This window comes from Salvia splendens, chromosome 11, assembly GCF_004379255.2.
Source record: "Salvia splendens isolate huo1 chromosome 11, SspV2, whole genome shotgun sequence".
NCBI classification, from domain to species: Eukaryota; Viridiplantae; Streptophyta; class Magnoliopsida; order Lamiales; family Lamiaceae; genus Salvia; species Salvia splendens.
The window spans coordinates 24,212,579-24,240,529 of record NC_056042.1 but is presented as its reverse complement, the minus strand read 5'-3'; the positions used below and the strand labels follow the sequence as shown (position 1 = coordinate 24,240,529).

Genomic DNA, 27,951 nt, shown 5'->3' with positions numbered 1-27,951 from the left:
TAATTGGCCCAATTCTTTTCTTCTTCTCATTTAATCTGGCCCAGCTTAATTAATTCCAGGCCCAAGTGATGAATAGTGGAAAAGGCCCAAATACCCCCTTCACCAACCATCGTCACTATCTCTCTCTCATTTCTCAAAAATCCCCAAATTGAAAATGAGGAACCCTAGCCCCCTTTCTCTCCTTCCTCTCGGCGATTTCGCACCCCGCCACCTTCAGCGCTCCTCGCCGGCGTGTGAGGAACCGGAGTCAGCCCATTTCTATTCCGTTCCTCTCTGCATCGCACGACCGCTCCCACCCTCTGTCTCCTACTCGGCAAGAAGGGGTCTAAAATTCGGAAACCTGGGGAGGTGGAGGACTCGTCGCTGTCTAACCGGCGACCCACTACCCACCATCTCTTCCCCCTTTGAGGCATAACCTTGTACGGGCAATTTTGACGACGTTTCGTTCGCGGAGGGGTCACCCGTGGAGGGAAGACGTCGTATTCTCCGTCCTTCAGCGGCATCCCTCGGTCCACGCTGCCGTCGCCTCCATCTTCCTCCCTTCGGCGACGCTGGACCCCTCGGCTTAGGGGTGACACGCAGACGGCGGTTCTGCCGCTGCGGAGACCCTCGTAGCAGTGCGCCGTTTAATCAGGCAGTCACCTCGCCGAAGCTAAGTTCCTACTAGTTATCTTCTTTCTCTTGTCATAGTCTAGTCCTAGTTCGCGTTTGAAAAGCAATGTGGTTGTGCTTCTATGTGACTGATTCTGTGTGGAAGACACCATTCCATGGTTCCTTTCCTCCAGTCTTAAAAGTGCTACACTACCCTAGACATGCATCCTAATGAGGCTGGGGTATGTGCAAGGGAGGTTTACTGATTTCTCAGATTCTCATGTTATCATAAATCGTTTCCATGTTTTGTTTCTATCATGCTCGAATGATGCCATTAAACTTGAGATTTAAGCTGATGGGTGTTACCTTTCCCTTGTACCTCCGCTGAACTTGCTAAGCTACTCCCTTCCTTGGTCTTGACCTCTCTTGCTCCTCCGCTTGCTGCTCCGTTTAGTAACTAGTTTGTTGTGTGGTGGGGGGTGGAACTGAGGAGGAGATTGGCATATTTATGCACAGCTTGTAACTGAAAGCTGCACAATGACTGAGGTACTTGGCTGACCTTGCAGCATTCTTTAACTGATTTTGGTGTTTTGTGCTGCCTTGTACTCTGATTCATTCATGAATTTTGTCTTCTTTTGCAGGTGCACACTAGAGGTGGCACTGTGGGGGCTGATTTCCGGACTATAACCGGTTTGGGTAGGGAAAGCAAGGGCTGTTATCTGCAGCTTTGCAGAGTATTAGCTGGAGGGGAGCCTGCTGGCTGGAGTTTGCTTCTTTCGGTCCAACACTCACTCACATTTCTGCAAGGTATTGTTTTCCCTTCCCTTTCTTAATACACTTCTCTTGTTGTCTCTGTAAACGATTGAGGAGATCTAACGGCTGTTGAAACGAGTTGTCATAACAGCCGAGCTCTTCTTCATGTTTTGATCTTTCTCTCCAGATCACGGAGTTGCCGAGCTTGGTGCCGAACTGCCGAGCTTGGTGGCGAACTGCCGAGCTCGGTGCCGAACTGCCGTGCTTGGTGGCGAACTGCCGAGCTCGGTGCCGAACTGCCGTGCTTGGTGGCGAACTGCCGAGCTCGGTGCCGAACTGCCGTGCTTGGTGGCTGCTCGTTTGGCTGGTGTGAGCCGTGGAGTGCAGGGATAAAGCAACCTCTTACCTTTCTTTTTTTTCGGTAAGTTTTGGTCTTCAAAGCTCAAAGTAGGTTTGTTCCTTATCCTTGCTTACTTTGCCAACTAAAAGCTTTAGTGTCTTATGTAACCTATTGTTTATCTTGTTGTTTTCTGGCAGGGACAAGAGGCTGACTCTTCTCGGTTGCTGTCTCGTCTGTTCAGCCCAACGGGCCATCGGAAACTGGGCCGAAACCATGCTAGAAGAAGGGCCCGAAGCTAGTAGTTTCATTTGTAAAGAGATAGGGTTTCTATTTGAAATTCTCTCTTTTTCTTAACACGTAAAAGTTTATTGGTGTGTATTTAATTCCAAACACTTGAAATTTGGTGGCTTTGAAATTTCTGAAGTTGTACTTGTACCCTTATTCAAGAAATAAAAATACTCTTTCATTCGTCAATAAAAGTTCTAGTATTTTATTTCATAATTCCCGAGAAATCTAAGTCTCGGCTATTACACTATTATTTGTTCTCTAGTTATTTGGTTAAGGGTTGTTTGCCATAGATCACTACTATATATATATATATATACATAGGGATGTATTCATTTCATTTTTGCATATTTTCTCCTTTTTCCTTCTTGATCTCAGCCCCACGATTCTGTCATCCGACGGTTAGATTAGTGCCACGTGTCATTTAATAATGCAGATTTTCCGTTGAATAATGCACACCGACTAATAATGCACCATTATAGTGTAATAATGCAGATTTTCAGTTGAATAATGCACACCGACTAATAATGCACCATTATAGTGTAATAATGCAGATCATCTGGACCATTGATGAATGAGATCTAACGGCTCATATTAAGAAGAATAAAGGATTTAAGGGATGAATAGGAGAATAACGCTCCCATATATATATATATATAGGGTCTTGTTAGGTTGAGATTTTTTAGCTTAATTGAGAATTGAGATGCATTTTCAGCCACTCATTTTGAAATGTCAACTACAAGTAGATTATATCAACTAAGGGTATTATCGTCATTTCATTTCAATAGCCAGAATATCAAATGTCAACAACTCATATTAAAATGTCAACAACTAAAAAAATTTATTTTTTTATTTTCTTAAAAAATTTTTAAAAAAATTTTTAAATTTTTTTTAATTTTTTTAATTTTCACGCGATGTCAACTACGATGTGTAGCCTGCACATCAAATGTCAATAGCCTGCACATCAAATGTCAACAGCTTATAGTTGACATTATATGTGTATAGGTGATATGAATCATATATGTAGTTGACATTATATATGTGCAGTTGACATGAATTGTATATGTAGTTGACATTATATGTGTGTAGTTGACATGAATTGTATATGTAGTTGACAAAAAAAATAAAAATAATAAAAAAATAAAAAATCGAAAAAAAAAATTAATTTTTTTTAAAAAAATAAAAAAATATTTATTAAATAAAATGTATGATGAAATTACCATTCTGCCCTTTCACAATTAATTAATGTAAAAATATTTTCCATGTGGTAAATTCTGGACCACTCATTTAATAAAAATGAGTGGCTAATAATGCATCTCAATTCTCAATTAGGCTAAAAAATCTCAATTGATCACAACCACATATATATATATATATATATATATATATATATATATATATATATATATATAGAGTTGTGATCATATGATAACCCCTAAATCTCGTAATAACCCTATAACCAAATCTGGACCGCACATATTTCTAATCTTGTGGCTGAGATTCAAAGTTAGATTTACTTCATAAAAAAAAGGCGGAGGGGTAAATATGTCATTTGCCTCATTTAATTTCTGAATTTCACCAAATATCACGTAAAATGATAAAATGATATATGTTAGGTTTATTGCATAGAATGATAGTCTTGCCGGATAGAATGATACTCAACTTCATAAAAAAAGGCGGAGGGGTAAATATGTCATTTCGCTCATTTAATTTCTGAATTTCGCCAAATATCACGTAAAATGATAAAATGACATATGTTAGGTTTATTGCATAGAATGATAGTTTTGCCGGATAGAATGATACTCTGAGTTGATAAAATGATACTCTTGATTGATAAAATGATACTCTGAATTTCGCCAAATATCACGTAAAATGATAAAATGACAGGTTTATTGCATAGAATGATAGTTTTGCCGGATAAAATGATACTCTGAGTTGATAAAATGATACTTTTGACTGACTGATAAAATGATAAAATGATAAAATGATATATGTTAGGTTTATTGCATAGAATGATAGTTTTTCCGGATAGAATGATACTCTGAGTTGATAAAATGATACTTTTAGCTTATAAATGTTAGGTTTACTGCATAAAATGATAGTTTTGGCGGATAGAATGATACTTTCAGCCGATAGAATGATAGTTTTGGCGGGTAGAATGATACTTTCAGCCGATAGAATGATAGGTATTTTTGGTGTATAAAATGACATTTTTGTTTAATAAAATGATACTTTTACCTGATAAAATGATAATCTAAGCGGATAAAATGACAGAAACCTTATAAAAATGATACTCTGAGTTGATAAAATGATACGTTTACTGCTTTGTAGGTTTGTATATTATGTATTGTGCCGATTATGTTAGGTTTATTGAATAGAATGATAGTTTTGCCGGATAGAATGATACTCTGAGTTGATAAAATGATACTTTTGACTGACTGATAAAATGATATATGTTAGGTTTATTGCATAGAATGATAGTTTTTCCGGATAGAATGATATTCTGAGTTGATAAAATGATACTTTTAGCTTATAAATGTTAGGTTTACTGCATAAAATGATAGTTTTGCCGGATAGAATGATACTTTCAGCCGATAGAATGATAGTTTTGGCGGGTAGAATGATACTTTCAGCCGATAGAATGATAGGTATTTTTGGTGTATAAAATGACATTTTTGTTTAATAAAATGATACTTTTACCTGATAAAATGATAATCTAAGCGGATAAAATGACAGAAACCTTATAAAAATGATACTCTGAGTTGATAAAATGATACGTTTACTGCTTTGTAGGTTTGTATATTATGTATTGTGCCGATTATGTTAGGTTTATTGCATAGAATGATAGTTTTGCCGGATAGAATAATACTCTTGATTGATAAAATGATACTCTGAATTTCGCCAAATATCACGTAAAATGATAAAATGATAGGTTTATTGGATAGAATGATAGTTTTGCCGGATAGAATGATACTATGAGTTGATAAAATGTTACTCTTGACTGATAAAATGATAAAATGATACTCACAGCAGATAGAATGATACTTTAGTTGATAAACCTATCATTTTATCATTTTACGTGATATTTGGCGAAATTCAGAGTATCATTTTATCAACTCATAGTATCATTTTATCAACTCAGAGTATCATTCTATCCGGCAAAACTATCATTCTATGCAATAAACCTATCATTTTATCATTGTATCATTTTACGTGATATTTGGCGAAATTCAGAAATTAAATGAACGAAATGACAGTTTTACCCCTCCGCCTTTTTTTTATGAAGTAAATCTAAGTTTGAATATCAACCGCGTGATTTTAAAAATGTGCGGTCCAGATTTAGTTATAGGGTTATTACGATATTTAGAGGTTATCAATATAACGCACATATAAACTCCAAACTTTAATCCTAGCCATTAAATATAACAAATCTATAGTTATAAAGTTGCTGAATTTTAATTTCAACAAGAGCATGTATTTTGTCAACAAAGGGTATTTCTGTAACTCAAGTTTTTTGTAGTTTATACGTTCCTTAATTTTCTCCCACATTCCAAACTGAAATTATTCTTTTCATGGAAAGAATCTTGACCCCATTAAAATTGATTTGAAAATTTAACTATATGCGTTTGTTGATGATTTTGCATTGAACGGCGTTGATTCTTAGTAAATATTTTTTTTGTGGTTTCTTTGGGAGCTTTCTGTTTTTGTAAGCGGCTTATCCTATGTTGATTTTGTTATTTTCTGTTTATATTTCATGGAACGTGGTTGATTATATGTTAGACATTTTTATACATAGACATGAATAATTGTTGATTCTATGTTGATATTTATTTCTGTTACGTTCATTTAACATATCGCGGTTGATTCTATTGTGTTGACATCATGTTGATATTATTCTATTGTGTTGATATTTATTATAGAATCAACACAAAATCTGCAGAAAATGAAGAAAATAAGAGAAGGAAACAACCACAAAATATTTGTTAATTTCAAAATCAGCGCACAAAATCGACAAATAAACAACACCAAATCTGTGTTAATTTCACAAAATCAACATCAACACAAAATCAACACTAAATTTGTGTTAATTTCACAGAATCAACTCAAATTCAACTTCCCCACTAATATCAACGCAAATTCAATGCGACTTCAACAGAAGCTAATCAAAATTCAACAAGAAATCAACAGAAGCAAATTCAATAATTTTCAGAAGCACAAACAAATAGTAGCCGGAATTTTTAGCAGAGATGAACAGTGAGTGAATTGAGAAAGTGGGAAGGTGGGGGAGAGAGAATTGAAACGGTATAATTAATTTCAATAGTGGGAAGGAGTGACTAACTCGGTTTTTTATGTCCATTAATAGTGGGATTACACAATCATACCAAAATTAAAAAACGCGTCTAATTCTATTGTCCCCAATTTACCCTCTAATTCAATTGTCCCTAATTTACCATTGTTGATAGATTTTAATTTATTTATAACAAAACTGTTGATTTTATATTATTAAGGGCTAGGATTAGAGTTTGAGTTTGTACAAATATAGGTTTTGCATTTTATCACTATATATAATATTCCACTGACTTATTCAATCCATTTTGTTTTACATTTCTTAAAACTTGTGCCCTAACTAATTAGGACGGAGGGAGTAAAACGTAAAATTGTTATATTTTAGATTAATTTTAAAATTCATGAAAATAATAAAATGTGATCAAAGTTTATTATTTTAGAAACTAATATCCTTTAAACAAAGTAGCAAATGCAACATAGTAAAATTTGTATAGACCGAGGGAGAAGAGTTTAGATACCTTTTGTGCATTTTTATATGCAAATCAGTTCATAGTTTGGACCATAAACTATAATTAAATTTTTGATATAAGTCATTACTACTCACTCCATATTATAATTTAAAATACCCCCTCCACCAAAATAAGATATATTGTATCTGTGTATGATATGAGTTTTAATATAAAATTAGTAAAAATGAGAGAGAGGAAAAAGTAAGAAATGAATAATGTTAGTGGATTGTAGAGTCTACATTATTAATAGTATTTAAATGTTTTAAACTTTCCATATTTAGAAAGTAGTCTAATTTTGATGGAGGACAAAAATGATAAAACTTATCTTTTTTTTTTTTATGACGGAGGGAGTACTATAAGATACCTCAAATTAGTAATATTATAATACAACTTTGAAGCTCAATTGCCTTTAGTCTAAGTAGGGAGTTGAGCTCCTGGAGTGATTAAATAAGTGATGGATCTGTTCTCTTTATGTAATTAAAATAATTGAATTAGATTTCAATTGTTATTAGCTCAGTGTTTGTTAGGTAGTTAGTTTTAATTAATTAGTCTAGTTTGGTTTTAAATTCACAATAAAGCTTTGTTGAGTACCTAATTCATCCTGGCTCAAACTAGACTTGCCCACGGTTCGAAAACCGGCGGTTCCGGTTCGGAACCGCCGGTTCCGGTTTTGGCGGAAGCGGAACTGGAACCGGACCGTGAGGCTATTTCACGGTTCCGGTTCCGGTTCGAAAACCGGGCGGTTCCGGTTCCGGTTCGAAACCGCCGGTTTTCCGGCGGTTTTGGCGGTTCCGGTTTTTGAACCGGCGGTTTCGCCGGTTCAATTATTATTATTTTTTTTTTAAAATTTGAAATTTGGCTTTATACAACAAATCGGAACAAGACAATGCATAATTCAAGCACAAATAAGACGAATAAGGAGAAAATGAAATAAATTTTATTGATTTTGAGTTGTAACGGACAACGATACATTACAATTTACAATACATAAGTATACAATACAACAACATACAACAATGTAATATAATTTACAAGTGTCGTCGGCTCGTCGCCTCGTCGGACTCGGAAGGTAAATTAAAAAAAAAATGAAATGGGGGGGAAAAAGGAAAAATTGAAAAGGGCTTGAGATCAACTTAAACTTTCAAAGTTAAATTTTTCAAATTTAAGTTGAGTTGCCTACGTATCCACAATTTTATTGAGGAATCAAAGCCCACGTAGTTCTCTTACCTTGGGATCAACCCTTTTTTCTTGCAAAATGTTGCCCATTTTCTAAGCAAACACATATCAGCACGCTATATACACATTGCTGCATTTCTAATAGGGGCAATTTGATCTTCCAAAGCAATCAATGCATCTCGAACACACATAGTCAGAATATTATTCAAGCATCTAGCATGGAAAAAATTAGTACTAATAGATAGTTTGTTCTGATTTTTTCCATGCTAGATGCTTGAATAATGTTCTGACTATGTGTGTTCGAGATGCATTGATTGCTTTGGAAGATCAAATTGCCCCTATTAGAAATGCAGCAATGTGTATCAGTGTATATAGCGTGCTGATATGTGTTTGCTTAGAAAATGGGCAACATTTTGCAAGAAAAAAAGGTTGATTCCGAGAAAAAATTTCATAGATCATTCAGGATGCGGCTAAGTTGTACTTGAAGATCATTAAAATATATTCCCCATTTGATAAATATCAAATGGGGAATATATTTTAATGATCTTCAAGTACAACTTAGCCGCATCCTGAATGATCTATGAAATAGGGGGGAAAAAAAAATTTGAAAAGGGCTTGAGCTCAACTTAAACTTTCGAAGTTAAACTTTTCAAATTTAAGTTGAGGTGCCTACGTATCCACAATTTTATTGAGGAATCAAAGCCCAAGTAGTTCTCTTACCTTGCTTACCTTTTTGGTCGGCAGTGCTCGCCGTTCACCGCCCCCGTCGACTCATTGCTAATGTTGAGTGCTATCGCTTCTGACCTCGTCATCGCCATCGGAAGAAAATTCTTCACCATCACTCTCTACACGGAAGTCGAAATCCGGCTCTTGTGCTCTCATGTCCGCCTTTGCCCAATCGTCAAGTAACATAGTGGCTTCCATGTTCTTGGCGGAGAGATTGCTCCTTTTGTCGTCTAGGACACAACCGCCGACACTAAAAGCTTGTTCAAAATTTGAAATTTCACAAAACCGGCGGTTTTGGCGAAAAACCGCCGGAACCGCCGGTTTCCGGGCCAAAACCGCCGGTTTCCGAAATAAAACCGCCGGTTCGGTCAACGAACCGTCTGCAAAAGCTGCTCCATTATCGCCTCGTGCTCCGCGCCGCCTCGAAAGCCACTAAACCGGCGGTTCCGACCGGTTTGGAAGATCAGCACCGGCCCCCATCCCTCTGCCTCGATTTAAGCGCCGGAACCGGCGGTTCCACGGTTAACCGCCGGTTCCGAACCGTCCCGAACCGCCGGTTCGGTGACGGTTCCGGTTCGAAATATCTTGAACCTGAACCGGACCGCGAACCGAATTGCGACGGTTCCGGTTCGGGAATATTGCGCCGGTTCCGGTTCGGCGGTTAACCGCCGGAACCGGAACCGGTGGGCATGTCTAGCTCAAACCCAGTGTTTAAAAAATCGGATCAGATCGATCAGTTCGATCAGTTTGGCCAAGTCGAGTCCGCTTTGCATGTAAAAACTAGTTGAATATTGGACTGAATTGAATTGGAAAAACTGGCCGGTTGGACTGTGAACCGGCCTGCAGTCGATCGGTTCAACCATTCTCTCCTGATCACGCTGTTTTTAGCATAAAAACGTGACTGGGCTTCTCTGGACTATCAAGATATGGTTTCACTTCTAGTTTCCAAAACTGTGTAGAAAAACCACAGACAACATACCCAAGTCGAGCACCTGAACGGTGGCGACATGACTTTGGACTCGTGTAATCTCCAATGAACCGTCTGTAATGCTTAAATTCATATAATTCACACACACTGCAGCATTTCAGATTGATAATATATACTCCATACAACTGCAACAAGATACTACTAATGTTGCAAGTTAAAACCTAAACACAATAAGCGATTCGGATCCAGCTTGATCAGGAAACTAATGCAAGATGTACACGATGATCGACTTACAACTCTTAAATACTGCATAAAACGGACTAATCGGGATGTGAGTATGATACCTGCAGTGTTGAAGTACTACTCATCACACAAGTGATCCGTTTCCACACCTACTCGTCTTGTTTTGCGACTGAAGCTCCATCCAAGGAACTCAAAAATCTGATTACATGCTCATAAACCTTAATCCCTTCTAAATAGACACTATCTTGGAGAAACTGTGGATGAAGAAAAATTGTTATCTCAAACAGCATTCGATATACCGTTGCACGATACATTACCAAAATTAGTAATTACCTCATTGTGATCATGAAGCAGTATGGGTGTATTCTTCATCGGAGAGAATCCAAAGTTAGGAATTCCCAACTGTCTCAGGAACCTAGCATCAGTCGTCGAAGCTAAGATTTCAGGCTTTGCAAGCTTTCCCCCCGCTGCTGCAATGGCTTGGTTGAACACGGCCCACCACGGATTAGAACCATCAGTTGCTGTCATCAGAGGGCGCCCTTTGAAGTCTCTTAGAGGACCCTTTTCTGTTATCTACAACGCGAGAAAAGTGATCAAGGCAACGTAACTTCCCGTTAAGGAAAAACGGGAAAGGTACACTATGGAATTCTCTGTGGAAGGTCAATATAGTTGTTTCCTGGTTATTATAGTACTCCCTCCGTCCCAATGAAGATGACCCACTTTTCTTTTTCGTCCGTCCCAACTAAGATGACCCCTATCTTATTTAGGAAATATTTAAAATACTCAACTATCTTTTTTCTTCCTTACTTTATTCATCTCTCCTACTTTTAAACTCCCAACAACCTTTTCTCTCACTTACTTTTTGCATCTCTCCTATTTTTAAACATCAACAACATTTTATCTCTCCTACTTTATTTATCTCTCATACTTTTAAACTCCCAACAATTTTCCCTCTCCATTTATAAAATTAGCATGCATAAAATCCCGTGCCGTCCCAAGAAGGGGTCATCTTCCTTGGGACGGAGGGAGTATTCAATTTAGCTTTTCATAGCCTTATATCTCCTTCTATACTCTTTTCTTGTAACAACCAACCAATTTTCAAGATTCTTGACCACAAGAAATGTAGAATTCATGGTTCTCTATATATTAACTCAAATAAATTTATCAAGTTGCCCAAAAACACAACATATTCATCACTTTCACCAAGAAAATCCAACTATAAGTCATTTGTTCCAACTCCAATGGCAAATAACCTCAATCATCATACTCACATACAAGAAAACAATCATCTTGAATATCATCCACAACAAAAAGATTCACCTCATAAGTCATGTTCCTCCAAGCCGGCGCCCACTCCTCCGCGATCCTCCTCCTCATGAGATCAGGATCTGCAGTGGGCGTCATCCGGATATCAAATCCAGCCTCTGCCTCAGACGGCTGCAAATTCATCTCATACCCCTAATCCACCCAAATCACCAACATCTCCACAGTAGGACAACAAAACACAACTCCACAAGAAACAATCAAACAAAAACAAAAACACTCACATCACTAGACTTAATCCCAGCATTCAAGAACACAGGATTAACCGAAATAACCTCCGAATTCGCAGCCAAACTGGCCTTCACCAACTCAAAGCTACTCTCCCTAAACCTCATCATCATCTCCACACTCTTCATCAAATTCTCCATGGCCCCACCGTCGAACATCCTCGACCCGTGGCCAGAGGCCTGCCCTTCATCCTCGATCACGACGTGCCAAGGCGAGCGATCAGCGTAGAACACCCTGAACTCATCACCAACAGAGGCCTGCCCTTCATCCAGCATAAACCCAATATTCAACTCCTCAAACTCCCTGGTCTCAACAAACTTCATCATCCCATCAAATCCACCGATTTCCTCTTCCGGGACGTAGGAAATGTGCACGGTGCGAAGAGGGGTGTGGCCAAGACTCGATTTTTTTAGCTCCCTGATGGCTTCGAGATACTGCATACCGATGCACTTGTCGTCCTGGGCGCCGCGGGCGTAGATTCGGCCGTCGGCGGCGCGGTGGGCGGCGAAGGGAGGGGGGGGTGGAGCCATTTGGAGGGCTCGGAGGGGACGGAATCGTGGTGGGAATTGAGGAGAATTGAAGGGAGGGAAGGGTCGGAGCCGGGCCAGGTTGTGATGAGTTGTGATGGCTCAAGCACCATGAAGAAAGCTCCTTGAATTGGAGTGAAAATCAGAGCTAAAAGTTGAGGTTTGGCTGTTACAACTGCTTGTTTCAGCAGCCGTTGGATCTTGGTTAGTTAGGGAGATCTAATCGTAGCCGTTCGATTAGAAAGTAGCCGTTAGTTTTGTCTTGTGTTTAAATAAGGCTTGTTAGTTAGTTTAGCTAAGTTTTTGTTCTTTTTCATCCGATTCAATTCCAGTGAATAAAACTTTCAAATTCTTCAACTTGATTCTTAAAACAACAATCAATCGTTCCTTGATTACATAACAAATTGGCGCCGTCTGTGGGAAGGTGGAGGCGCGATTGGCTGATTTGATCTGTTCGTTTGTGCTGCTTGAAGAGAGTTATGGCTTCTAGGTTCGAGGCCGAGAAATTCACGGGTAGGAATGATTTCGGCTTATGGCGGATGAAGATGCGGGCTATGCTGATTCATCAAGGCCTTGCTTCGGCGTTGGAGGGCAAGGATGATAAGTCGGATGAGGGGGATGGAAAAGAGAAAGATCTTGATGAGAAGGAGATCTTGAAGCGAGCAGAGACCGAGGCAAAGGCTCATAGTGCAATTGTGCTTTGTCTTGGTGATAAAGTTCTTCGAGAGGTTGCGAAGGAGACAAAGGCAGCCGGAGTACTCAAGAAACTTGAGGATTTGTATATGACCAAATCTTTGGCGAATCGGTTGTTCATGAAACAACGATTGTATTCCTATCGGTTCCTGGATGATAAGGGGATATTGGAGCAACTAGAAGACTTCAATAAAGCGGTTGATGATTTAGAAAACATCGACGTTGTGATAGGAGAGGAGGATAAGGCGATTCTACTTCTCAACGCTCTGCCAAAGTCATATGATCAGCTTCGCGATGCCATCTTGTATGGAAGGGAAGGCACTGTGACACTTGTTGAAGTCCAGTCTGCTATTAGAGCCAAAGAAGTTCACAAGTTGGGCTCAAGAAATCCAGAAATGATGGCTGAAAGTCTGAATGTTAAAAGGTTCAAGAACAACAAGAAATTTCCGAAGCCAAATCAAGATGGTCAGAAAGCTCCTTCCAATGATCAAAAGGAGACCCGCTCTTGCTATTGGTGTAAAAAGCCGGGCCATCTCAAGAGGGATTGTTTTGTATGGAAGAAAAAGCAGGCAAATGGTGGCAATAGGGTCTCTACATCTGACTGTGTTGAAGAAAATGACACTCCTGAAATTCTGAATGTGATGGAGGGTAATTTGGGAGGTTCTTGGATTATGGACTCGGGGTGTAGTCTACACATGAGCCCGAATCTGAGTTGGTTTGAGGAAATACAGGAAATGACAGGGTCAGTAATCTTGGGAAATAACCAAGTGTGCTCCATTCAAGGGATTGACAAAATCAGAATGCGGATGCATGATGGATCCGTCAAAATCATAAGTGAAGTGAGGTATATCCCTGAAATTAAGAGAAATCTTATATCTCTTGGTCTTCTTGAACGAAAAGGCTACACTTTTAGCTCCACTGGAGGCAGGATGGTAGTCACTAAAGATGGAAAGGTGGTGATGGAGGCAGAGAGAAGAGGAAGTTTGTACTACTTATTGGCCACTGTGGAGGCTCCCAAATCACAAGTAAATAATGTGAAAGCTGATGACTATAGAACATGGCATATGAGGCTGGCTCATGCAGCTGAGGGGAGCATTAAAGAACTTGAAAAGAAAGGAGTAATCCCTGGTTCTGGATACACAGGTGGTGGCATTCCATGTGAAGAATGTGCTCTGGGAAAGTCAAAGAAACAGCCTTATCCCGCAGGTAAACACACTTCCACATCAGTGCTTGATTATGCCCATAGTGATCTATGGGGGCCTGCATCTGTTGTTTCTTTGGGGGGAGGGAAGTATTACATGACCATTATAGATGATTACTCAAGAAAAATGTGGTTATACATCCTTAAAGAAAAATCAGAAGTTTTCAGTAAGTTCAAGCAGTGGTGTGTGGAGGTTGAGAAAGAAAAGTCTCTGGTTCTTAGGTGTTTGAGGACTGACAATGGCCTAGAGTATCTTTCTAGGGAATTTGATAGTTTCTGCAAGGAGAAGGGGATTAAAAGGCATAGAACCGTGCCTCTCAATCCACAACAAAATGGAGTTGCAGAAAGAGCCAATAGGACAATATTAGAGAGAGTCAGATGTATGCTGCTGTCATCTGGTCTTGAGAAGAAATTTTGGGCTGAGGCTGCATCTACTGCTGTGAGGTTGATTAATAAGTGTCCATCATCAAGCATTGGAGGTGATACACCTGATTATAGATGGTATGGGAGTCATGGTGATTATACCAATCTGAGGGTGTTTGGGTGTAAGGCATATGCTCATCTCAAGCAAGGGAAATTGGATGCTAGAGCTATCAGGTGTGTGATGTTGGGATATCAATCTGGAGTGAAGGGATATCGATTATGGTGTTATGAACCAGGAAATCACAAGATAGTTATCAGCCGAGATGTTGTGTTCTCTGAATCTGAGATGCCATTTCTGGAAAAGGAAAAGGTGAGCCTTGATAAGTCTGTATCTGAGGCTGTGTCTCCTGATAAAATTGAAGTTGAGGTGGAGAATGGAGAGCCTGAACAGTCTGAGAGGAACAATGAACCTCAGAATGCTAATGGTGATCTGAGAAATTATCAGTTGGCCAGAGACAGAGCAAGAAGAAAAACCAAGCTGCCATCTAGATTCAGTGATTCTGAGATGTTGTTCTATGCATTGTGTGTGGCTGAGGATGTTGAGTATGCAGAGCCTTCATCTTACAGAGAAGCCATGGAAAGTAAGGAATGGGAAAGATGGATGAAAGCTATGGTGGAGGATATAGAATCCTTGTTAAAAAATGGTACGTGGATACTGGTGGAGAAACCTGATGGTAGGAAGGTAATAAGCTGCAAGTGGATCTATAAGAAGAAGCTGGAGGGTGTTGAGGGTGATCAAATCAGATTTAAAGCCCGGTTGGTGGCTAGAGGCTTCACTCAGGAACATGGGATTGATTTCAATGAAATTTTTTCACCTGTGGTAAAACACACTTCCATCAGAATGTTGCTAGCAATAGTGGCCAAGTTGGATCTGGAATTGGAACAACTTGATGTCAAAACTGCCTTCTTGCATGGAGGGCTGGAAGAGACCATATATATGTCTCAGCCCGAGGGTTTCATTAAACCAGGGGATAAAAATAAAGTTTGCCTACTGAAAAGAAGTATATTTGGCTCTGTTGTAAGCTGGAAATCTAATTTGCAAAGCGTGGTAGCTCTTTCCACAACAGAAGCTGAATTTATATCTCTTGCTGCTGCAATCAAGGAAAGTTTCTGGATAAAGGGGATGTTATCTGATCTTGGGATTGAGCAGGATGCCATAGCAGTTGGCTGTGACAATAATAGTGCTATACATTTGGCAAAGCATCAAGCTTATCATGAGAGATCAAAGCACATTGATGTGCGTTACCACTTCATCAGAGAAGAGATTGAAAGAGGGAATGCAAAGGTCTTCAAAGTCCACACTTCAGAGAATCCAGCTGATATGTTAACTAAACCACTGCCGAGAGACAAGTTTCTGCTGTGCTTGAAGTTGGTGGGATTGGTGAGAAGAAGTTTGGATGGTGATTGAGCAATCAAGGTGGAGTTTGTGATGAGTTGTGATGGCTCAAGCACCATGAAGAAAGCTCCTTGAATTGGAGTGAAAATCAGAGCTAAAAGTTGAGGTTTGGCTGTTACAACTGCTTGTTTCAGCAGCCGTTGGATCTTGGTTAGTTAGGGAGATCTAATCGTAGCCGTCCGATTAGAAAGTAGCCGTTAGTTTTGTCTTGTGTTTAAATAAGGCTTGTTAGTTAGTTTAGCTAAGTTTTTGTTCTTTTTCATCCGATTCAATTCCAGTGAATAAAACTTTCAAATTCTTCAACTTGATTCTTAAAACAACAATCAATCGTTCCTTGATTACATAACACAGGTGATGAGGAGGAGGGGCTTGGAGGGGGTGGTGAGGTGGAGGATTCTGGTTTGGAGGGATGGGATGGTGGCGGCTAAGGAGGTCAGGTAGTCTACTGCGGCGGTGTAATTTGGGGTTGGGTGAGCGGTGTTAATTCTTAGGTAGTTTTGGAAGCGGGATATGGGGTCGGATTCTTTGTCGTCGATGGCGGAGAGTGGGGAGAGGAAAAGGAGGACCATGGCGGCGGAGATGAGTGGCTGACGGTGCGTGGCCATGGCGTCGGGATCTGAGCTTCGATCACCTGCGACAGAGAATATGTTTTGTATTTTTAAAATCAGTAATGAATGACAGTATGTTTAAAAAATTCGAAGGATATTGTCCTAAAATAGTCAACTATGGTCCAATTTTAATATTACTCTCCCTCCGTCCCGTCTAAGATGACACATTTCTTGATCGACACATGATTTTAAGAGTTTTGGGTTAAGAGCATTCACAATGGTAACCTATCTCCGGAGCCTATCTCAGAGCCTATCTCCATTTTTTCATGCCACGTGAGCAGACTCATCTTAGAGCCTATCTCCATGCAATAAGAGCGCATCCCAAAGCCTATCTCAAATCCTATCTCATTTCCACATCATCACTATTTTATTTCACTCTTTTAATTTTTGTTGATGTAATTAAAAACAACGTAAAATATACGACAAAAACATATTTCATTTTAAAAATGAAATATAAAGCATAAATGTCTAAATAATATAAATACAATTACATAATAAATTCATTTTCGATGTATTACAATATTGGAAAACATAATACATCGAAAAATGAATTTAAATAAAACATTAGTGCCTCCGTGACCAAAGTTCTTCAATCATATCACGTTGGAGTACACGATGGGCTTTGGCCTGTCGCATGTCAACAAATGCCTGAAAACGCTCATCATCGTTGTATGGTAGACCCTGACAATGAGACTCGCTTGCAACACCGTGGCTTGGTCCAGCAGTGTTTTCATCGACGACGTCTACGATTCCTTCACCTTCATTTTCGACTATTGAAACTCTAGACTTTCTTCACTCTTCTCTTTGCTGTATTATCGTTGGATTACTCAAGTTGAAATGTCAAACTGATCCAGCTGACTAGATCTGACTCGAGTGAGAGCTCAAAAGTATTTTCAAAACCTTAACCCACAATACTATTAACTAGTATAGGGAAGTAAAGATCGATCCCACTGAGATGATGTGTTTAACATTGGTTGCGGACACGAATGGGATGGCTGCTGCCACGCTTCACTATTGTGGGTTAAGTTGAGACACCTGACTTGAGAGATTAAACTGACAAACTGATCCACTTGCTAAAACTTAACTAAATCCACTTGATCAATTCATACTAAAATTTTCCCGAAATGGACAAACAGAATAAAGCGACGACTGCTAGTCTCCTGCAAATCGTACGGTAAAGTAAAACTTTCCTAACGACTTCATCCTCTTCACAGAATCAACATGGAAAGTAGAGTAAAATCAGATCTGGACTCTTACGAATGACAAACTCATCAGAAAAGCTTGTAGATTGAAATCTGCATCTAAGAACTAAACTACGTACACGTAAACAAGAAACTAACCCATGATCATGTATAACTTTCAACTAATCTATCAGATCTAAACGTCCTAACACATTTCATCTATAATTCTCCTTCGCAATCAAATTAAACATAAATCGAAGACTCAGATAAATCATATCAATTCGCAGCAAACATTTGAGCTAAGATATTAATCGCGAATAGGAAATCAAAAGCAGATAGGAGAAACCATGCAACAGAGCATAGAAATCCAAATGGAATTGAAGTCGTAACACTGAATCTCTAGATAAAAAATCATAAGTGTTGCACCAAAACATAAACTGAAGGTAGACAAAAGAAAAACAGGAAATTGTTTCATCACCTCTTGTTGAAGCGGAATAACAGAACAAAACGATAACGATGACAAAAACCAACACCAAACCAAAACTAAACTAAACTAAGCTGAGAACCAAGAGTGTATGTGACTGGGATCAGGAATTTTGAGTAGATTGAGCTGAAGAATTTTGAGTAGATTGAGCTGCCATTTCAGCTCTGGAAGAGAGCTGAAGACTAATGAGCGTCACCGGTTGGAAGCTGCCTCCTTCCTCTTTCTCTATTTTCATTAATTGGAAGGCGTGAGATCTTGATCCTTAGGGCATTTTTTCTCTGAAAAGTCTGCTTTGCTCTTTACCCTTTGATAAGTCGCATTCTAGGCCTTGGTTACTGGTCAGTATGATGTGCATATTTGAACTTTATCTGCAAAACAAGTTGCTTAAGTGTGCAGGTTGAGTGATCTAGCCAGTAGGGAAGCTTCGGAATAATTCAAGAGAAAAAGGCGTCGGGATGTTGCCATCCTGATCAGTATGCATGCCAAAAAGGCTCGAGATGGAGAAGAAGGATAGCTGGGAAGATCAACCGCTAGCAAGGGGGCAAAAGAGTCATTTAACGCCGAGAGTCGACCCTAAAAATCAAGGGAGGCCTACCTATATAAAGAAGCCACTTGGAGAGAGAATGATCATCAAGTAGTTAGTTAACTCCTAAACTTAGTTAGCAATCTCTCTTCGGTCAATCAGTCCTTCAGCATTATCTTTCGAGTTTCTCGTTCCTCGCCACAGCCATGGTCACTTGAGTTCCAGTAGTTCGCCGGAGTTCCAGAGTTCTCGTTCCAGCCCGCTTGTTTCTGCCGTGTTACTGTTCTATCGCCCGAAGTGGCAAAACACCTTTTACTTGCTTTCTTAGTTTTCGCATTTAGTTTTCCTTCGTTGGATCTGCTGTGTTCTCAAACAATTTCGTACTTTAAAGTTTTAGTTGTGATTCCAAACGTTTTCTAAGTGCTATGAAGTTGTTTTCGTTTTGGTTCGTTTCGTTTTCTCTTTTCTTTCCGCCTAGATAATTTAGATCTAGCTGTTACGGTAATCTCCAGTGTTGAATAGCATGTTTTAAGTTACATAGTTAAACTTTCTGTGTTCGCTAGCCTAGATTGTCTTTAGTTTTTAGATCTGAATTAGTTAAGTGTGGAAAGCCCTGCTCACGTGGTTTCTGCATACTTGCATGTTGACCAGTGGGCGTAATCGCAGTTTCGGGTTTCGATCTGTTTGTTTAAGGTTTAATTTGTAGATCTGTGTTCTTGAGTTGTTAATCGGTGTTTTTAATGGTGCTGAATCTGGTTTGTTTTTCTTCTGATTTAGTTTGTGTTTGTTGAAGAAGATGATGTCCATATCCGATGTTGGGGACCACTTTACTTTTTAGATACCTTTTTGCTTTTGTCATTTACTTTTAATTATACCCTACAGATCTGACAGTCTAGTCACCACAACTACCACTTATTCCCTGCTTTTCTGTTTAGCCTTTTATAGAAACCTAGTACTTTCCGCATATTTTCTGTTACACCGCATTCACCATAATTCCACGTACACCACTACATGTCGACCACCATTCACCCTTCCTAGTCAGTAGGACACCATCTTAATTTCCCGTCTAGGTAGAGACTCAACCCAAGTGTGGTAGCTAACCAAACCATCCAAAATATCACCGCAATCTTTCCAACCGTCACCATCTCTGTGGGATTCGACCCCTACCTTCACTATACTACCCAGTAGAAGAGGGTTGAGGATTTATTGATACCAGGTTCTAGGCTTAGCCGAGGTTTCCTTACTGATCAGTAGGACGCATCTTGCTTGAACGACACCTACACAAACCTGCTCTTTCAAATGGCACCGTTGCCGGGGATGGATGGCGTTATTAGTAGCTATTGTGTGTGATACTTTGGCGTGTATATTGTGGACAATATTTTCTCTTTCTTTTATTTCAGTTTATGAGAAGCAGCTCGGCTCCTGATCAGTGGTGACCGAAGATACTTCAGCGAGGATCTATACTCGTAACCACTCGATCCGGCTTGTCGACGGCTTTGTCTGACTTGGGTTCGAGTAGAGACGATGAGCAATACACAATAGAAGGGCCAATACCAGAAGAGATACCACTGTTGGAAGGCAACCCAAGGGGGATGGCTGCCAACGGAGACGAAGATCCAGAAATCGGTACGCTGAACGCGCATACCGAGGGAGAACCACCGCAAGCCATAGTAGTCACCCCGGGGCAGACTCCCTGTGATGTGAAGCCCCATGTTATCGCAATTCTGCCTACATACTGCGGGAAGAGCTATGAATGCCCTTACGAGTTCCTTCATGAGTTTTGTAAGATTTGTAGGGCGCAGAGGAGGCCAGCAGGGGCGACCGAGGATGAATATAGATTGAAGGCTTTGCCATTTGTTCTAAAAGGGGAGGCTAACACATGGTTTATGCGAGTACCCCCCAATTCCATTGAGAGCTGGGCAGATTTCAAGGCAATCTTCTTAGGAGAGTTCTTCCCATCATCGAAGACAAGCGTGCTGAAGAGAGAGATCATTAGTGTGAAGCAAGGGTACGATGAGCCTTTGAGCGATTATTGGGCGAAGTACATGAGCCTCTTGGATGCGTGTCCCAACCATCGCATGGCAGATATAGAAATACATCATACTTTTTATGAGGGAATGAACAAGGCAACAAAGGACCTAGCGAATTCCTCGTCAGGAGGAAGCTTCACGCAGCTAAGGGTCAGCGAAGCTAAAAGGGTCCTAGGAAAACTTATAAGCGCGAAGAAGGAGTACGGTAGTTCTAGAGATGGTTACAGCAGAGAAAGGATTGCCAGCGCCTTGTCTACTGACCTGGAGCAGAAGATAGAACAGAAGATGGATTTGAAGATGGACGAATTGAAGAAGACACTCCTGAGCGCAATCAAGAAGAATGCACCACCAACTTCCCCAGCTGGAAACTACAAGGGTGCAGAACAAGGGAACCAAGGACCGAGCTATGATCAGCCCAATGACTTCGGGAATATGGAGCAAGTCAACGCTGCTGGGACATCGAGATGCCCAAAGGAAGGTAAACCCTAACATGCGAGAGGAAATATTGAAGGAAATCTTGAAGTTGTTGTCGCTAGGGATTATCTAATCAGTGCAGGACAGCGAGTGGGTCAGCCCGATCCACATGGTCCCAAAGAAATCGGGAATCCAAGTCGTTCAAAATGAGAGGAATGAGCTGATCTCAACGAGGCTAGTCACGGGTTGACGAATGTGCATCGATTACCGTAAGTTGAACAATGCGACCAGGAAGGACCATTTTCCCCTGCCTTTCATCGACCAAATGTTGGAGAGATTAGCTGGGAAGAAGTACTTCTGTTTTCTAGATGGGTACAGCGGTTACTTCCAAATTTACGTGGATCCTGAAGACCAGGATAAGACCACCTTCACTTGCCCATTCGGAACCTATGCATACCAACGCATGCCTTTCGGCTTATGTAACGCTCCAGGTACGTTTCACCGATGTATGATGAGCATATTCTCCGATTTGATTGAGGACTGCATAGAGATATTCATGGATGACTTCACGGTTTACGGAGACTCTTTCGATACTTGCCTTCATCATTTGGACATAGTTCTAGAGCGGTGTCAAGCCAAGAGTTTGGTTTTGAATTTTGAGAAGTGCCATTTTATGGTCACCGAAGGGATAGTTTTAGGACACGTTGTCTCGGAAAGAGGTATCCAGGTGGATCGAGCCAAAGTGGATGTGATATCCAAATTACCGTTCCCCACTGATCAGAAGGGGATAAGGGGTTTTCTAGGGCACGCCGGTTTTTATCGAAGATTTATCAAGGATTTCTCCAAGATTGCCCAACTCCTCACCCGACTTCTTCAGAATGAAGTAGAGTTTGTTTTTGATGAGCAATGCAAGGCTGCGTTCAACCTTCTCAAGGAAAAGCTCATATCCACACCTATCATACGGGCTCCTGATTGGGACTACCCTTTCGAAGTAATGTGCGACGCCAGTGATTATGCAGTGGGAGCCGTACTGGGTCAGAAGATCGATGGGAAGAGGTACGTAATTTTTTATGCATCTAAGACTCTGAATCAAGCCCAGCGAAATTACGATACCACCGAAAAGGAGATGCTGGCAGTGGTGTATTCGTTCGAGAAGTTCCGGCCATATTTGTTGGGATCCAAGGTCATCGTTTATACTGACCATGCAGCGATTAAGTATCTGATTGTTAAGAAGGAATCCAAACCCCGCTTGATCCGATGGGTCCTCTTGTTACAAGAATTTGATTGGGAAGTGGAAGATAAGAAGGGAGTCGAGAACAAGGTGGCGGATCATTTGAGTAGAATAGTGCAAGATGGAAACAGCGAAGAGGTGCACGACAAGTTTCCAGAGGAGCATTTATGTGAGGTAATTTTTGAAGTCAGAAAGATTGACTGGGAAGAAGTAATGAAACTTACTGGCCAGTACGATACAACAAAAGGAAAAGAAAAGATAGGGCAAGAGCCGTGGTATGCAGATCTGGCCAACTACCTAGTGACTGGAGAACTTCCAGAGGTGCCGAGTATTACTAAAGCCCAGAGAATGAAGATCAAAAGTGAGGCGAAATACTACTTTTGGGACGACCCCTATCTGTGGAGAGTAGGATCCGATCAAGTGATAAGGAGGTGCATTCCTGACTGGGAGCAAAGGGACGTTCTGATCCATTGCCACTCGTTAGCATGTGGAGGACATTTCGGATCTAAAAAGACGGCAAGGAAGGTTCTGGATAGCGGTTTTTATTGGCCAACCCTCAACAAGGATGCGTATGAGTTCTGCAGAAGTTGTGAGCGATGTCAACTGACCGGTGGGATATCTGCGAGAGATGAGATGCCCCAAGTTCCGGTAATTGTTAGTGAGCTGTTCGACATATGGGGAATGGATTTCATGGGGCCTTTTGCGTCGTCCTATGGCAATCTGTATATCCTAGTCGCGGTGGATTACGTCTCCAAATGGGTAGAAGCCAAGGCCACAAGCACGTGTGAAGCAAAGGAGGTGGCCAAGTTCTTAAAGAGTCATATCTTCAGCAGGTTAGGAGTTCCGAGGGCGATCATATCGGACCAAGGTACACATTTCTGTAATCGCACAATTGAAGCCTTACTGAAAAAATACGGTGTGCACCACAGACTATCAAGCCCCTACCATCCGCAAGCTAACGGTCAGGCGGAGATTTCTAACCGCGAGATAAAGAAGATCTTGGAGAAGACTGTAAACCCTTCTAGGAAGGATTGGAGTGTGAGGTTAGAAGATTCTCTCTGGGCATATCGAACAGCCTACAAGACCCCCATAGGGATGTCCCCGTACCGAATCGTTTTTGGGAAGATGTGCCATCTACCGGTTGGAATTGAGCACCGAGCATACTGGGCAGTACAACATGTAAATTTTGATGCTGCAGCCTGTGAAGAGGAAAGGAAGCTGCAATTGCAGGAGTTGGAGGAACTCAGATTGGAATCGTTCGACTCACCCATGTGGTACAAGGAGCGAACCAAATTGTGGCACGACCGGAATCTGAGGACCAAGGATCTCCATGTTGGGCAGAAAGTACTACTCTTCCAGTCGAGGCTGAAGCTCATGCCTGGGAAGCTCAAGTCGAAATGGACAGGGCCTTATGTCATCACCTCACTCCGTTCCAATGGAGCAGTGAAAATTTCAGGGAGTTTTCCTAACTCTGAACCTTTTATTGTGAATGTGCATAGGCTGAAAATATTTAGGGAGAATAGTGAGGTGGGTGTAGTGGATGAGATTCCACTGCAACCATGAATTTTGGCCGCATACTGATCAGTAGGATAGGAATTTGGGATTCCACGGGGTCTATTCTTTTGCAAGTATAAGTGCATTGACCACGTAGAATTCCAGATTGCCTATGGGAAATGTAAATATTGTAAATACGTAGCGATTAATCTCCGTATGCAAGATAATTTCTAAAAATCCAAAAATATTTTCGGGCCTTAATTTTAATTTGGAGTACGTATTGAAAAAAAATTACCTATCTGGTGCTATTTCAGATTTTATTTAAGGGCCCATTTGATTTATTTTCCTTATTAGGTAAGTATAGGGGGGATTATGGAGAGGACGAAAATTTGAATTAAAGTTGGTGCAACTTTTGCAGGGTGGCAGCGGCTGGGAGAGGCGCGTGAGCAGAAAGAAGACCAATCAGGATCCGGCATTCTCAACCGTCTCTCGCTTGAAACGACGCGACCGGTCACCTTCCATAGCCGGTTTCAACTACCCACAACCGCACTCTCTCTCCAAAATAACTATACCGTCTCACCCATTCTCCCTCACAAACCCTCATTTACATTTTCTCTCCCAAAAGTTTCTTCCCCATTTCCACCAGTTTGAACCCTACTTGCCAACACCAAATCGCAATTTTCAATCATGGGTAAGAAAGCGTTCACCAGGAAGATCAAACCCCGCCGCCAAGAAATCCCGGAGGCACAACCACCGCAGCCAAGCCCACCAGCGCCTACACCTCAGCCGCCACCCACGATTTCTTTAGACGCCATAATGGCATTTCTGCGCCAACAAGACCCGACAAGGGACTGGACGACGGCGCTGACCAGTTTTGGCCAAACGGGAGGCGTAGGAACCGCAACAAGTGAAGTTCCGCCTGCGCCGGTCAGCCATACAGTAGTACATTCAGAGGAGGGAACTCCCTCGGCGACCGCGCCATCGGAAACCTCGATACCGAATTCGGCGGAACTCGACGCCATCGCTGCCCACTACGACTCTGGCCTTGAGGAGCATGAGGAAAAAATGACTCAAGAGGGGAGCGGCGGAACGGAGAAGACACCCGAAACGGAGCCGGTATCTCAAGAAGTGGCAAGGGAGGACTTAGATCTGAACGAGTCAGCCCAGAAGCGGACTCTTATGACTGATGAGGAGTTCGATTCCATTTTGAACCAAGTGAACCAAGCAGCACAAGCTACTACCTCGGAGGCTGAGGGTCTAGACCTCGCTTCGAAGGCAGTAGGCGTGAGTGAAGAGACAAGGGGAGTAAGTGATCCAGAAAGCCCGGCATACCAGCCGGAAGAAGAGAAGGGTAATACGATTACGGAAGCCAAGGAAACAGAAACAGAGGCAGCAGAACCAGAAGTAGAAGCACCTACCCCAATGGCACCTCAGGTAGTAAAGCCGATTCCCGTCAAGCGGAGACTGGTAGTGAAGGCGGATTCCAAGGTAGACCGGCCCAAACCACAAAGGGTGTCACAACGATGTTTGGGTAAGTGGGCATCCAGCAGGGCGAAACCGAACACGGCGGCAGATCCACTGGAGATCGTGAGTGACGACGAACGGACAATTCCCACAAAACCTGGGGAGGAGTCCTCACCTTTTGCCGACCCAGAGGATGCCGAAATGGTGGTCGAGGAACCCTCTCTGGTGCAAGTGGATCAGGGTGTGGAAACTGAACGGATGGCTGAGGGTCCGGACCTCGCATCCAAGGCAGTTAGCCCCGAAAGACCGGAGAAGGACGACGCCAAGGTAGAGAGTAGCCCCACTACCCAGGAGGAAGTCCGATACAAAGAGGAGAGGAAATGAAAAGGTAAGGCCGTTATGAGGAAACAGCCTAGTACCAAGAAACCGCGTATCGTGAACACCAGAATCGTCATTACTGAAGCAACTCAAAGAACTCCACCAAGCCGGCGGGAGTTGAGTGACGACGAGTATACAACCAGCACTGAATCATCTTCCGACAGCAACATCTCTCTGGCCGATGAGGAGTACACTGAACAGCAGCTCTTGGATGATCATAGAGAGTTAGTCCACCCACCGGTAGAGAGATTAAGATACCGGAGGTGGACGGTTGACCTCACTGACGACGTGGTAGAAGAGATGAAGTTGTTCGACTCCAAGAAGCTCAAGGCCGCTTACCGCACCAAGGACGACAAAAGCAAGCTGAGACCGAGAAGGAACAATCTCCTGCACCACCTGCCCCGCGAAGGAGCAGGCGACACAAATAGACCACACCCCCCGACCGCAAGTTAGTTTTTCTTTTCTTTCTCTTTAGTTTTTCGTATTTTTATTGTTTTCTGTGCTTTTAGGTAGTATAAATTGTGTATGTGCGCACACCCCATTCCTAACACTTAGCCTATTTCATAGTCTAAGTGTGAGAAGTAAAGGGTTTGTTTCTGGGCGCATGCTTTCTGTTGTTCTCTTCTTTGTATTTTTCGTAAGCATGTTTCCTCACAGTTAGCCCATTGCCTGGCCTAAGTGTGAGGAGTTTGTATATATATGTGTTTTGTGTCTGTTGGTTTCTGTTTAGGTTTTCAAACTCTTCCACTTAGCCTATTCCATAGTCTAAGTGTGAGAAGTTTTAGTGTTAATATGTTGTGTTGTTGTTTTATCTGTGTGTCCACCATACTGGCCATTACATTTTCCACTTCACAGCCTTATCTGAGGGCAGACACTTGTGAAGTGGGAGGGGGGACGCAATGGCCAGTATGATGTATGTGTGGTTTCTGTTTGTGCTTGTGTTAGTGTTTTGTTAGGTTTAGTTTTTTATATTTGTTGTCTTGATTGAGCTTAAAACTCAACTGTCTTGAGCTGACGGTGAGGGGAATTGAGGGAGATAAGACATGCCGGAAAACAGAAACCACCCCCTTTAGTACCTCCTAGCCAGGATAGATGACACAAGTATGAGGGAAAAGCCCTTCCTCAGAGTCAAACACGAAAGCCCTCTTAAAATGTGAGTTATAAGCTTAAAGTGGAACCACTTTCCACAAAATGATTAGGGCGAAGTGACCGCGTGTGGCAAACACTGAAGGCAGTAGGAAACCCCCTCCCACAAAAAAAAAACCCACCTTTAGAACCCCTTTTCTAACTCTTTATACCCAGATAAATACCCCTAGCCACTGGGACTGTGTGTGCAAGCCATGAAGCGAATGAAGCTTATTTGCTAGAAAGGTGTACAAGAAAGTCTGGAAGAAAATCGACCAGGGAGTTATCCCAGGTCCCAAAAAAGAAGAAGAAGGTATAAGGATGGCGAAGCCACAAACAAAAAAAAAAGAGAAGGAATAAGGGTGGCGAAGCCACAAGGAGCTACTAATCAGTAGGAAACCCATGCCAGAAGCGCCAGGAAAGAAAAGTTACTAACCAGGAGCCCAAGTGCACACAGGTCTCCCATATCAAATAAGGTAGAAGTTTTGAACCTTAGAGCCTTAGGAACATCCGCCCAAAAACATTACAAACCAATAGCCCCATTACAAGCCTTTAAGTCCTTCAGTAGCTACACGTGAGATCTAAGTCCGAGGCAATTGTGGTTGAGCATATTGAGAGAATGCAGTCCTAATCTTCCTGGTAAGGTATGAGTGACTGAGTGAACCTAGTGTTTGGCTGAGAGTTTGGGCGATCTTGACAAGCGGATATACTGACTGGGAAAGAAAGAGGGGGTGGCGGAAGTTCAAGGCTGTCTAAGGCCGGATTGCACCTAATCCCGAGGGGAGGGATGGTTGAAAATATAGCCCAATCTTTGTGTTTTAGTCTTTTTATGTTTGATTGTGTGTTTTTCTGTGTTTGTTCAAGTATTTTTCTTTACGTCGTGGTATAGAGTCTAGTTTAGGTAGAGTCGGTCAGGGGAGTAACCAGGCTAGAATACGACTTACTTCTTTTGTTTGTCTTCACGCTTGAGGACAAGCATGTGGTAAGTGTGAGCAGTTTGATAAGTCGCATTCTAGGCCTTGGTTACTGGTCAGTATGATGTGCATATTTGAACTTTATCTGCAAAACAAGTTGCTTAAGTGTGCAGGTTGAGTGTTCTAGCCAGTAGGGAAGCTTCGGAATAATTCAAGAGAAAAAGGCGTCGGGATGTTGCCATCCTGATCAGTATGCATGCCAAAAAGGCTCGAGATGGAGAAGAAGGATAGCTGGGAAGATCAACCGCTAGCAAGGGGCAAAAGAGTCATTTCACGCCGAGAGTCGACCCTAAAAATCAAGGGAGGCCTCCCTATATAAAGAAGCCACTTGGAGAGAGAATGATCATCAAGTAGTTAGTTAACTCCTAAACTTAGTTAGCAATCTCTCTTCGGTCAATCAGTCCTTCAACATTATA

General features: G+C 41.6%; 2 protein-coding genes and 1 pseudogene across 2 annotated transcripts; 2 read left to right on the top strand and 1 right to left on the bottom strand.

Moving 5' to 3' along the window:
• Positions 1 to 1,056: 1,056 nt before the first annotated feature.
• LOC121755388 lies at positions 1,057 to 1,994 on the top strand. The gene is made up of 4 exons (XM_042150692.1): positions 1,057 to 1,137; positions 1,233 to 1,398; positions 1,532 to 1,765; positions 1,882 to 1,994. The coding sequence occupies exons 1-3, from the start codon at positions 1,129 to 1,131 to the stop codon at positions 1,735 to 1,737; spliced, it is 381 nt and encodes a 126-aa protein (XP_042006626.1). The 5' UTR covers positions 1,057 to 1,128; the 3' UTR covers positions 1,738 to 1,765; positions 1,882 to 1,994.
• A 7,993-nt stretch (positions 1,995 to 9,987) lies between these two features.
• Positions 9,988 to 16,234, bottom strand: LOC121754644 (annotated as a pseudogene).
• Positions 16,235 to 24,281: 8,047 nt separating this feature from the next.
• Positions 24,282 to 25,442, top strand: LOC121754643 (proline-, glutamic acid- and leucine-rich protein 1-like). Its single transcript, XM_042149967.1, has one exon. The coding sequence runs from the start codon at positions 24,282 to 24,284 to the stop codon at positions 25,440 to 25,442; it is 1,161 nt and encodes a 386-aa protein (XP_042005901.1).
• Positions 25,443 to 27,951: the final 2,509 nt, after the last annotated feature.